General features: G+C 42.6%; 1 protein-coding gene across 11 annotated transcripts in view; it reads right to left on the bottom strand.

Annotated features, from left to right (window-relative positions):
- Positions 1-6294: 6294 nt before the first annotated feature.
- The window catches only part of AGPAT3 (1-acylglycerol-3-phosphate O-acyltransferase 3), an 87078-nt gene continuing 80410 nt past the window's right edge, over positions 6295-12962 (bottom strand). For all 11 annotated transcript variants that reach the window (XM_041487833.1, XM_041487834.1, XM_041487835.1 and 8 more), the window contains one exon: positions 6295-12604. In XM_041487833.1, coding sequence (XP_041343767.1) covers positions 12516-12604 — 89 coding nt within the window. In that variant the 3' untranslated portion in view covers positions 6295-12515. The remainder of the gene's footprint in view (positions 12605-12962) is intronic.

Raw genomic sequence — 12962 nt, 5'->3', positions numbered from 1 at the left:
CCAGGAGGGCCTGGAGAGAGCACGGTGTATTTAATCTGTGCACAGCCAGAGAGCTCCCTGCTCCCAGCTCACAAGGTAATTCACTGTTCATTTATCAGCTGTACTCTGCAGTCTGCACCTGGACTCTCTCAGCTGGGGACTGACAACCCTTTTCTCCAGAATATATTAATTTCTATTAATTTTTACTTACTACACGATTAGAAACATAGATGTGTGGTCACTTTATAAAACACATTACAGGAAACATTATTAAAATACACCTTTGCTAATTATGCTTTTGTACAAACATAGTAGTTCTGGGTTGTTACTTCATTTATCATCCTTTTTAGGAGTAGCTTCTGAAGAGTACTGAAGTTGGTAAGAATAAGATCATAAAATTTCTAATTCAATTTTCTAGACAATAAGGATCTATTCTAAGGATTGTCTAAGGATGATTGTTTAATCTCTGCCCATCACACCCCTGAGGAAGAGCTCACACATGTCCAAGGGATAATGTAAAACTGATGGGAATAAGAAAGGAGAGAATCTTAAGAGTGAATTACACCATTATTTAAATACTCTTCTCTACATCCATCAAGGGAAAGCTCAATTCCAAATTAGAATGTAAAATTATTAGTTGTTAAATTAAAATGCATTATTAATTAGAAATTAGATTCCCTTGCAAGCTTATCTTAGGCAGGTCCTCCCTGGGTGGCAAAATTGAAGTACTACAAGAATAATGAAGTCTGAAGAAAAGGCCCAGAAAGCCATTCGTAATAAGCATAGAAGTAAATATTCTGATGAGAATCCTCCCCTTCAGAATGCTTATTTTTATTTTTGTGTCCTGCCATGACAGCAGGACCTTCTCAGAGGGTTAAATTGACAGGGTATGTGTGATTTCATGGAGAAAGAGGAGAGATAAACAACCAGAGACTCAGCATAATGTAAGTTTTGAGATCATAAAGACATCCAGGCCACAGAGGATATTTCCACTGCAGGCTTCTATTCCAGGCTTTGATCCTATTAGACTCTGGTGCTCTCAGGAATAAAGCTACCGAGACAGCTGTAAAACAAAATACATAATTGATGGGAGAGAAAGGACAATGAAATCTCATCAATTCTTGCTCTGACCCCCCAGTAATACAGCAGCAAATATTTTAAACAGATGATGCTGCTCAGATCCAGGTCCTGTAGCAGCACTGCAAACAAACCTTCACTACTTTTAAAACCCTGTTAGTCCCTTTCAGCTGTGCCTGAAGACAAAATGTACTGAGAGCCTCGCCCTGAGCACCAAACTGAAGCTGAGTAAAACTAAGTTTGAACCCTCCTCAGTGAGCTGTTGAGAAATGAGGTTTCCTCGTGCAAGTGGAACAACAAAATTCTGGTATTTCATTTTTGTAAAGGTGCTATATAGTTACCATGTTTTGTTTTGTATCTGAAGTGGGAGTGAGTACTGTTTTCTCACAGGTTGCACAACAAGTACAAGGCCCTTTACCCTTCTGATGGGTGGAATAGCAAATCTCCTTGTCTGGGGGAGACAGAAGGGAAAATCTGGGTGCACTGATTGTTTGGGTGACACTTCTGAACCTGTGCTGAAATCTCTGAGAAACCCAAGGGAATTAAACACTGACTCCCATCAGACTGAAAAGGAAGTCATGTGCCTAATCCTATTAGTGCCTGTAAAATTCCCAGACCTAACATTAGCTCCAGAGGTTACTCCACTGAGATCCCTTTGAGAGTAAGCAAAACCCCCCATATTGCTTCTGTGCAATTTGTTCTCCCTAACCACGTTACCGCTTTGGAGTTAACAGCAATAATTTATGTTCCATTATGTGCAGTACTTAATTTAGATAGGCCAGCTGCCTTCCTGCATGGCTGCCAGCAAAAGAGTGCACACTCTCAGGAAATAACAAATTTGCAGGTTTCCCTTGCCTGCCTTTCTAATCTTACTGGAGTTCTGGGCCAAGGGTGCTGGGGGGATGTGGTTTCTTTGTTCCCATCTAGCAGGGGGCTAACCCTGGATGAGCAAGTTTACCTCCCCAAAAATAGAGTTCCAGTCTGCAGCACAGGGTTGTGTCTTTGGTCTTCACAGCTGAAAAATATTCAAAAGCCTTTTCATAAAAGCATTTCTTAACAGTTTGAGGTCTTCTCCATCCTTAAATTAATCAGAAAAGAAATATGGGATTTGCCAGGTAAACTCTGTTATTATGTTCAGTTAGAGAGTCTTGCTCTGAACCTACCTGCTGACAGAGAGGAAGCAGTGCATTGTTCTGGCAGATTATGCCATTATAATCCCAATAAATGCTCTGTACTGAAAACAAATTTTTAAATAACAGAAAAAAAAATTAAAATCTGAATTTTGCTATAAAACTTTGTAAATAATGAGAATTACATGATTATGTGCTAAGTGGAACGTGAGAAGAAAGCAGCGAAACAGGAAAGAGTTTTGCCTGCCCATTCAGCATCAATTCTATTTTCCCTATATCTCAGTTTTGTGCAATTGTTTAAAGTAAAGCCTTTCACAGCTGGGAGAAAGCCCAGCTGTGCCTGAAAAAAGTCAGCCTTGTTTGGTCAAACATGACACTTGCAGCAGTGTGAAGAGAGGAGTAACCTCAGAGAGAAGGATTTTCTCCCAGGGAGTCTCGGGATCAGCTCAGCTCTGTGGCAGAGTGGACCCTACTTTTATCACCTACAAAGCAGCTTTGCTGCACAGAGGCAAAGGGCACAGGTCTCCTACCTTTGACAAGGAGCTCTGACCTGACAGGAAGCAAACAAGAATTAGCATTTTCATGGAAATACTTGTGGGATTCATATTTCATTGCAGCAAGGGTAGGAGGAGATTTGTATGTGTTCCTAAACTGATTAGTTTCTTTCTTCTACTGATCTTCCTTATAAATGGAGCAACCACTAGCACTTAACTACTTGTAACTTCATTGGAGAAGTGAAAAAAAAAAAGAGATGTCACAACTAGGCCAGTACTGAATTTGGCTTTTGCAAATGTTACCTGACATCAGCAAGCTGGAAAACAAAGGCAGTTCATTTTCACACCACAAGTCACAGCAGAGTAAAAGAACCTGTCCTCAGAGTGAGCTCTGTATCCCGTCAGTCATGGGCCATGTCTGCACAGAGGTGGCACAGGGGCACCTGCTTTTGGCACTCTGCTGTCTAGCAAATGCCTCGGGAAGCAACGTGCTTTGTCTTTCCAGTGGAGAGCAGAAATGCTTTCTCCAGCCCTGTCAGCTCAGGTGTCACAACTCCAGCTCCAGCTCCAGCAGCCTCATCACAGAAGCACTGTCCTCTTGGCACAAACCTTTGTCACAGCAGAACTAATGATGTTGGCAGTACAGGGGACCTCCATATGTGCACATATCTCATATAATGTGTTGATATCATATATGTTATTTTTGTAACCCCTAGCAGGAGAGAAGGCTCAGTGCAGATCAGTGAGGGTGATGTGTGTGGTGGATGAATAATGGAATCATAGAATTTTAAGAGGTTGGAATGGACATTAAAGATAATCTAGTTCTGATGATGAACCTCCCACCAGACCAGGTTGTTCAAGGCCTTATCCAACCTTGCTTGGAACACTGCCAGGGATGGGGCATCCACAACCTTCCTGGACAGCCTGTGCCTGGGCCTCACCACCCTCACAGTAAATTTCTTCCTGTCTAACCTAAATTTCCCCTTTCCATTTGTACCTATCACTCCTTGTCCTGTCACTGCAGTTCCAGACAAAGAATTCTTCTCCAGCTTCCCTGTAGCCCCTGCAGATTCTGGAAGGTGCTCTGAGGTCTCCACACAATCTTCTTTTCTTCTGGCTGAACAGCCACAGCTTTCCCAGCCTGTCTTCAAAGGCGAGGTGCTCCAGTCCTCTTGTCAATGTTGTGTCCCTTCTCTGGACTTGTTCCAATGATTCCACATCCTTCTTACATTGGGGACACCAGACCTGTTCACAGCACTGCAGGTGGGGTCTCACCAGATCAGAGTAGAGGTGGAGAGCCTCCTCCTTGGACCTGCTGCCCATGTTCCTTTCAATGGAGGCCAGGACAGGGTTGGTTTCTGGACTGTGGGTGCTCACTGCCAGTTCATGTTGAGTTTTTCCTCAGCTATCACCCCCAGGTCTTTCTCTGCAGGGCTGCTCTCAATTCCTTCCCCACCCAACGTGTAGGTGTGTCTGGGATTGCCCCAGCGCAGATGCAGGACCTTGTACTTTGTTGAACTTTATGAAGTTCCTAAGCCCCACCTGTCAGGCCTGCCAAGGTCCCTTGCTGTGGGGTGTGACACACCACAGCTGTGGCACTGCAAGCTGACTTCAGCTCTGCACAACAGGGACCAGAGGTGGCCTTTGGTTCAGATGAAGAGCTGCCAACAGCTGAGTGGATCAACTGATGGTCTGAATACTTCCCCAAGTCACACATGGAGAGGGGGAATTAAACATTATCCCCTCCACGTGTGGGATAGCTAAAAGAACCTGGGCAGACAGCACTGGACTCTGACATATAATATAGAATGTGATGAAATCCAGGAGAGCATTTCGTTAACCCACACCACAGCTATTAACACGTATCTACCTACAAAATCCTGTTACACAAAGTTTTGTTTTACAGAGGCACTCTGTCAAGCCTCTCAGGAGCGGATTCCAGTTTTAGAAGCATGTAGAAAGTGCCTCAGCCTGTTCCTCACCCCAAAAGCCCTCTGCCCAACATAGCACTGAGGAGGGTGGCACATCTGAACTATGAACTTGCTCCCAGTGCAGCAGCTGATTGTATCTGGTGTTGAGAACACAGCATTGCTTTTATGGAATTCCAGGCTGTTTTCCAAAATACATTAATGCAGTGTTGGAAGAAAAGGAGTGGAATTAGTGAGATGAAAGTAAATACAGAAAATGCCACCACCACAAGCAGCCTCCAACAGTGTATGCAACTTAAAGAGAGGGTGTGTAAGAAGCTCCCACAGCCTGAAGGCCACTGTGATGTGGACTGCTTAGCACAGAAACAAACCACCTAACAACATTCCCTGTGCCCTCATCCACGGAGCAAATGTGTTCTTCCATTTCCACGGCTCCCTTATGCAGTGCTGGCTGTCAAACCTTGCAGTGCCACACTGCCCCACTGACCTGCCCTTGCCCATAAACCCCACTGCTGGCTGCTTCTTACAGGTGTAGTTGTGATGTCTGACACTGGTGGGTTCCAGATCAAAATTACATCCTCTAAAAATTAATTACGGATCCAAGGAGATCCAATAGAATCTCGAGGTAAGAAAAGCTGTATTCATGAGAACGCAAAAGGAAGACAAAAAAGTTTCTGCTTGTGCACTCTTAGAATGGAAGCCCATCCTCTCCACAAAAAATAGGTCCTCCCACACAGAGACACATGACATCACTCATCTGTCATTTTAAGGCAGCTCAGCCCAACCTAGACTGTTCAAGGGGGAACAGATCAGGGAAAAGAAAATCTACAGGAGAAACCAAGAACCCAGTGCTTGCAGGATAGCAAAAAGATGACCCAGGAATGTGATACTGCGACACAAGTGTCTTTGCTAAAGGATCACATAGGCTAAAGAAGAGCTGATGGTCCAGGGGTCAGAGCATGGTCCAGTGTATGATGTTGGTGTACACAGGAGGAAGTGCTTTATCTTCTAGAGAAAAATAAAAACTTTAAAGATGTCAGATTTGTAAAACTGGTTTAATCTACAGCATCTCTGCATACAGCCACCCTACCCTGCTGCAGTCTCAGCTTCTTAGATTATACAGCTTTGAGCTTACTTAGGAGGATTCTTCAGGAAAGGAAGATACCTCCCTCCCTCTTCTGATCTTTTGGAGGAGTCATGCAAAACTTTATATATTGCTGCTGTAAGTGAACCATCACTATTGCTCAGTAGTGAACCATCCCTCTGCAGTTCTCAAGGACTGGCTTTGTGCAGGGAGTGCCCATAGGGTTACTCTTGTTCTTGCCTCCCATCCCAACAAAACAATCTATCCATGTAATTGCTGCAGACATGTGGCCCTCACATGGGTCAGTTTGCAAGACTGAGACCAAAAAGCATAAATGGAAATGAAACCAATCAAAGCAAAAAGAAAATAGCCCTTAGTGCATGTTTAGTTACAAAAACCAGAGTAGTAAGTAGGAAAAGGATGCAGGTCTCCCAGTTACATTATGGGCTGCTCAATAAACACTTGAAAAAAAGCCAGATGCTGGGCAGTCACCATTTCATTCAAGCACAATGAAACCCCCTCTATTCCATCATAGTATGTACAAAATCACATACAGTTAAATAAACAACTGAAAGCGTGAATGAGATTCTAATATACAGTACTTTCACACAGCCAAAGCTATTTTATTTTACAAGACGAGGCTTTTGCGTTCATCTTTTTTCTGAAAGCCCAGTAAAAACAGCGTAAACTACTTAAGCAAAATTTAAGAGACAACTTACAAAGTAAAATTTGCATAGCACTGTAAATCAGCGTGTTTGTTTGGGCACAGTTCTCCGTAAAAACTACAGTAGGTGACAGGGTCGGGTTTTCTTAATAGCTTCTTGTTTTTCACCAGATTCAGACACACTTCTTCTGAACATCATAAAATCAAGTGTAGGAAACAACTGTAAAAATGTACAAAAATATATACACATGCACAGTAAATGCATACCCTGTATACAGTTTTATTACTCGTTAGATTTGGCTAATAATGATCATCTGGTGACTTACGCTTCCCTCCGAATGACAGGTTTGCAACACATCAATCAGCTCAAGGAGGGCGATTTTCCTCGGAGAGAAGGTTTTGATTAAAGCTACAGTACTTGCTGGTGATCTGAGGAGTGAGCGAGGCGCCGGCCGGCAGCGGCCGCCGGGCGTTCAGGCGAGTTCAGCATTCAGATGTCACAAGGGACAGCTCGGACACAGCTGAAGCGAAGGGACACGAAGGGACACAGCTTGGCTCTCTGCACAGATGCACATGCAAGGAATAAAGGAGGTACACAGAACCCGCTCATGCCTTGGGGTGTAAAATTTAATTCCTGATTAGGCTCTGCTACCTACTCTTCCTTCCCTCGCAAATTTTGTATTTGTATGTATACTCGTAATTTGTAACTCAGTGTGTTTTCCTTAAGAATGCACGCTGGCCAAAATGAAAAAAAAGTTGTGTAAGACTGAAAATTGGTAGTGGTAGCCCCCACACTAAGGAATACTTCTAATTTAAATTTTTAAAGTACTATTATATTCTGATTGCTGCTGAAGTGTCTAATTTTAAAAGTCACTTTTCTCCTAAAAAGATAAAATGCTGCTTCTGCTAGTGGTTTATAGAAATAGGCTATCTACACTCAAGTGCTCTCAACAGTGAAAGTGCACAAATAATCTTTCTTTACAGTTTCAAAAACTGAACTGGTGGTTGGTAACTACAGGTACAACACTTTAAGAAACACAGGCAGCTTTCTAAAAGCCTAGAGGCCAAGGATCAGAGAAACACATTTGTCTTAGATGCCAATCCCATGTCTTCCCAATTCTGAAATATGAAATATTTTCATGACTTTTTCTGGTGGCTAACACACATGGCACAGACCCTGTAATGCTGACTTCCAGAATGTTCTCCCTCCAAACCACAGCAGGTAAATAACACACAACCAACAGCCTGCAAGCATCTTGCTGCAGAGACAATCAGATAAACCAGCCTTAAAGATAAACATGGCAGAACGAGAGTCCGCATCTGAAACAAGCCCTCAGGAGGAATTCTGACCCAAATCACACGAACATGGCAAGGGTTATTTCATAAGTTGTTACATGGAGGTCTCACATCCACATTAGCCAGAGCTTGCCTCCCACATAGTTGTCTCTGTTTTGCAAAGCTCCTGGTGATCATTCAGTTTTCTCAGAGCAAGAATTTGGCCGGACCTGTCAGTGTTCCTGCTCCTCCCAGCGATGCACCTTGCCATGTTCCTTCTCCCTCACAGCTCCCAGCAGGGCTGTCACCTGCTTCAAATCCCAGCTTCACTCAGCACCAGCAGCTCCGGAGCACCGCCTGTTATGATCAGAAGGTTCAGGAATAAGAGAACAAGCAGCTGTGACACGCTGGGTGGGAGTACAAATTCAGCATTCCCATCACAGGGATGAGCTTCTTTGTGCAGGCACACAGCAGAACTTGCAGCAATTGTCTGCGAGGAATCAGAACCTTCACACCAGGGGACAGAAGCATATGGCATCCAGGAGATGCTGTGAGCTATCCTGCTGCATCCCATCTTCAAAGATGATCAAGGAATGGATTCTTCACTTTGATCTGTGTTGGCCTCCAGCATCTGCATGAAACATTTGGGCAAAGTCTGCCCAAGCCTGGCTTTAGACTTCTTAGCAAATACTTCTCCAAGGTGCCAAAATACATCAGATTGTGTCTTCAATCTGAAACACTCTGTGTAGCATCAAGTCAGCATGATTAAAAGCCTCCAACCCCACATTTCTTCAAAAGGTACATGAAGCAAAACCAGGTTTTGGTGTAGTCCCAAGACAGAAACAGTACTTTCAGCAAATATCCGATGGACAGCGACTCCCTTGCTTTCTCATTATTCCAACTCTTAATAAAAGCCTTGTCCCAGCTCCCTTTCACCAGAGGGACTGGTTGCCAGGTAGGGAGGGCCTGTGTGAGGGAGGCCTCTTCTCTTCCCTGCTAAGTTATGTTTTGAAGCAGCAAAGTTGCATTATCATGTAACACAAACTGTCCTGTCACTTCAGACCTAGACCTGTCAACCAGCGCCAAAATTCAGGAAAAGAAGACCCCAGCCATGTGAGACAGCTGCTGTTGGACTGGTTGAGCTGGAGGGCTCCGAGTTCCTGCTAAGAGGTTGTAACCAAACCATCTGCAGAAGATACAGGTGAGCAAAGATACAGACATTGGTGATGGAGACAAGAGGTACCACGTGGAAGTGAGCAGTCACACTCACTTTTCCTGTGAATACCAGGCAAGTAGGACACAGGCAGCAGTCAGATTCATTGGTCAGCAATTAAGTGTAGAGCCCTTCGAGATAAGTTAAAGCAGAACAAAGGAACATTGCCCATGCTCTTTGTGCCAGAGACAGATATTTTGCTCAAGGAGTGATGCAAAGTCAATTGCAGGAGCACATTCAGCCCACAATGAGCAAGAGAGAACTGTAATCCTACCGAGCCAAGGCCTCCGGATACCACATCCTTCTTCACCATCAGCTCTTTGTGCCTTCCTAACTCAGAGATGCCACGTGGCCAGCAGTCCCCAAGCTCTCTCACCAGCTTCTCAGATGTAGGTCAATGTGATGATCCTTTGGAACTGCAAATCCCACTTGGAGAGCAGCATCATTGCTGTTGGTGACAATGACAAGTGCTGCCAAGGCCAAGACCAGACATCTATCATCTGTCCATGTTAGTCTGAGAACCATTCCTCTTCGGAGTCAGTGCTGAACTCCACGGCAGTCAGCTTGCAAGTCCATACTGGAAAACTCTATTTACTCCAAACAAATAAGCAATAAATGAAAATTCTGAAAGGTGGAGAGAAAAAACACTCCCACAGCTGTAAGTTTATTGAACCTAGCATGGTTGAAAAGCAAAAGACGAAAAACATGATATATTTTTGTTTATTATTGCTCTTAAAGGGCTTGGTAGTCAAATATACAAGCTATGCTCTATTAAACCAGAAGAAAATAAGATATAAAATCTATGCTCACTTTTCCAATCCAATCCACCTGCTAATCTTCATTAGTGACATTAACTTCAGCTATTTCCAGTCATTTTAATTTATACATAATCTGTGTACGTGTGCGCGCGCGAGTATAAAAACCCCTATTTGAGAGAGAAAATTCAAAATTAAGAGATTCGTGTTGGTTTTGTACTGTTTTGTGCACTGTAGGTTTCAGTTTTTCAAGTGGTTACTGATATGTCTGTTTAGAAGAGCATAATTTAAGTATCTGATGATGTATTTATTATATTTCCAAAAAGAAAGCATGACCAATAAGTTATGATAAGAAAATATGAAATGTTGATTATTCTCCCCTTGATGTACATGCACTAATCCCATGATCCTGAATAGGGAGTTACATGCACTAAGAGGAGAAAAGGATCCTGTAAAGAGAAAGGCTATTAATTCCTTTCTCCTCTAAGCAGCTCCCCTCTTCTCAGCATTAAGAAGGGATTTATTTTGTGAAATTCTCATCATGCCCATTAATATACTGCTCAAAATGTAAGTATAAAACATAGTCATTGGTCAGCCTGCTTAGCAAGCCTCTTCTGCTAAGCCAGTACAATTTATATATACTCAATATCATCTTCAGGAAGCAAGTATACAGCATTTGTAACATCTTTCTAGGAAGCAAGAACTATACCCATTACTGAATTACTTCAGGGAAAAAAAAAAAGAAAAAAAAAAAGAACCCCCCACTGTTCTCAGTCCTCTGGTTAAAAACAGGGAAAAGACAGAGTGAACTTTATCAGCATTTGGATGTCTGACTGTATTTGAAGACAAATTACAAAAACATCCAGCAAGGAAAACAGAGCTATAGCTAGGCTCTGCTCTCCTCAGTTCCCAAAGCATATTTCAAATTCCACTACCATTTGCAACAGATTTGCAGCCCCTCTCTTAGGGAAGATTTATTGAGGGGACAAAGATGACACACTAACGTTGGGGGTCTGGGTACAAGGATTCAGCGAGGTGGACTCTAACAGGAGACAGACAGAACTCAGGTCAGCCTTCAAATGCTCTTGTTGAAAAGACCACAAATAAAAATCAAGTGCATGACAGAACAAGTGATTAATGACCCCAAGTAAAATATTTTTCTAAGTTACAAAATTGCTCTTCCAGTGTTTGAAAACAGAAAAACCTGTGGGAGAAGAGGTTACATTCCAACGGTTAAGAGCAAATTCGGAAAGAAGGTAAATTATTACTCTCTTATCTTGGTTACTGGAGCAAAGATGAAAACAACAACCAGTGCTTTGATAAAATCTGCTCTTTACAAAAGTGAGATAAATATTCTAGTGGCAGCTGGGTTAAAGATACAGACCCTGAGGGTTAGCTTCTGCCCTCAGCTGTAGATCTGCAACTCATTTCACCCACTTCTGTGAGCAGCCAAATGCAGATTGTGACCTTCAGACTTGAACATACAGGTATAGTTACCATCTGTTTGCAAATAATTCTCAGTTATGCACACAGCAGCAACCTACAGAAACCTCCAAATGTGCGTTTGTAAAAAAAGGAAAGGAGAGGAAGGAAAAAAGGGAGACAGGTACAGACATGATTCTGAGCTCTAATTTTCAGAGAAAAAGACCAAAATGTCAACAAGCAAAACTAAAGATACTTAAAATCCCTGAAGAGACCTTATACTCTTTCTAATGCTTTAACAGCACAGCTCACCTTGCAAAAAACTTCACATGAACATCTAAAGCATGATCAAGTCAAAAGAGCAGCACACCCTATCCTGACACACAGGGTAAAGTCCTGGCCCCATCTGAATCCATGCTGAAACTCTCATTAGAAGTTCAAGAGATACCAGCATTCAAAATTTGACTGCTACAAACCTCTCCTTTTCACATTTTTTACAAAAGAAGACATTTTGAAAACTATTGTGCTGATTTCTAGTGCTGCCTCCCCGTTTACTGAGAGAGGTTGGCTGAACCGGACTTTGGTAATGAGAGATGCAAACAGAAACTAAAGGAGAATTGAAAAGATTTCCTTCTTTGCACAATTCTAAATCCCACGGCCAACCACTAATTTAAAAAAAAAAAACCAAACAAGCCCATACAGATTCAAAATTATGGAACATGTTTGATGTGAAACAGGGCAAACAGTACTCAAGACTGAAGTCATATTTAGAAATTAAACAGCCTTGAGCAGTTAGCAGGAGATAGGATGAGGGTGTTATCCTATTGGATCTGTTCTATGGGATGTGCTGATGGACAACACGCTGCTTCCAAACTCCACTATCCATTCTCCTGCATTACAGAAGTCTTAAGATGTTGCCTGAAAATAAAAAGTGTCAGTGTAACATACGAACAGGATTTCATCTGTAGCCATGACAACACAGCCAAAAAGACTCTAACCCAATGAACACCTGTCAATTCATTTAAGGAGAGTGTTTTTTCCTGGCTCATTAGTAAGAGAAGTTGGAAATCAATAAATGTTACGTTGGCTTTAGCAAGAGGAAACATTCAATGGCTCCTGTTGTAAAAGTGAGTGTAGTGCTCTTGACAGAAACCAGTTTTCAGTCATCTGAAGATACACGTGGCCATGGCCAATGCCCTCTTTTCTCCCCCACCCCAAGTCCCCCAACAAAGCAAGAAAAATTAGTTTCTTCTTCCACCCCACCCCAGATTTTCTCCCACAGCTTGACTACAGTAATCCTTGAACAGGCAGAAGGTTGGTGCATTCTCTTCAGCCGATGCCTCCAACTTCTTCATTCTTGGCTCAAGTTTTATTCATTAATATTAGTCATCAGTTATTAAGAAAAAGATAGTTTCTAAGTGTTTGTTGTTGTTTTTTAACTGAAGTTAATCGGATACCATAGTCTGGTTATATGTGCTGAACTGCAGCCGTCAGTTATTCCTTTTTCTTGAATTCCTGGTTGCCATAGCTGGAGCCTTTTTCTATTTCAGTTACTCCTATCAGTCTACGAACTCCAAAGGAAGCTTTAAAATATAACAGAGAAATGAGAGGCACATTAAAACCAGTCCAAGCATCCAGGAAGTTACATGTAAGCTCACAAGCAGAACCCAATCCCCAAGTCAGCAGTGACCAACAGTGCTCTGTATGAGGCTGCACAGGGATCACAGGTCAAATGGCACTCAAAGAGAGGGACAACCCAGATTTAAAAATATAATTATTGCTTCTCTTAGTTAACAGGACATGTAGCATGAACACTGAAGCATACTCTCTACTTCCTCTACTTCCTCTACTTCCTCCCTCTACTTCCCCTTCTTTTATTGCTGGGATTTTTTTTGTTGGGGGACGGGGGGGAAGGGAGGACTTGGTGGTATTTATTTATTT

This window comes from Pyrgilauda ruficollis, unplaced genomic scaffold (assembly GCF_017590135.1).
Source record: "Pyrgilauda ruficollis isolate IOZ18807 unplaced genomic scaffold, ASM1759013v1 scaffold85, whole genome shotgun sequence".
NCBI classification, from domain to species: Eukaryota; Metazoa; Chordata; class Aves; order Passeriformes; family Passeridae; genus Pyrgilauda; species Pyrgilauda ruficollis.
The sequence above is the reverse complement of the archived record's forward strand: the minus strand, read 5'-3'. Positions and strand labels throughout refer to the sequence as shown.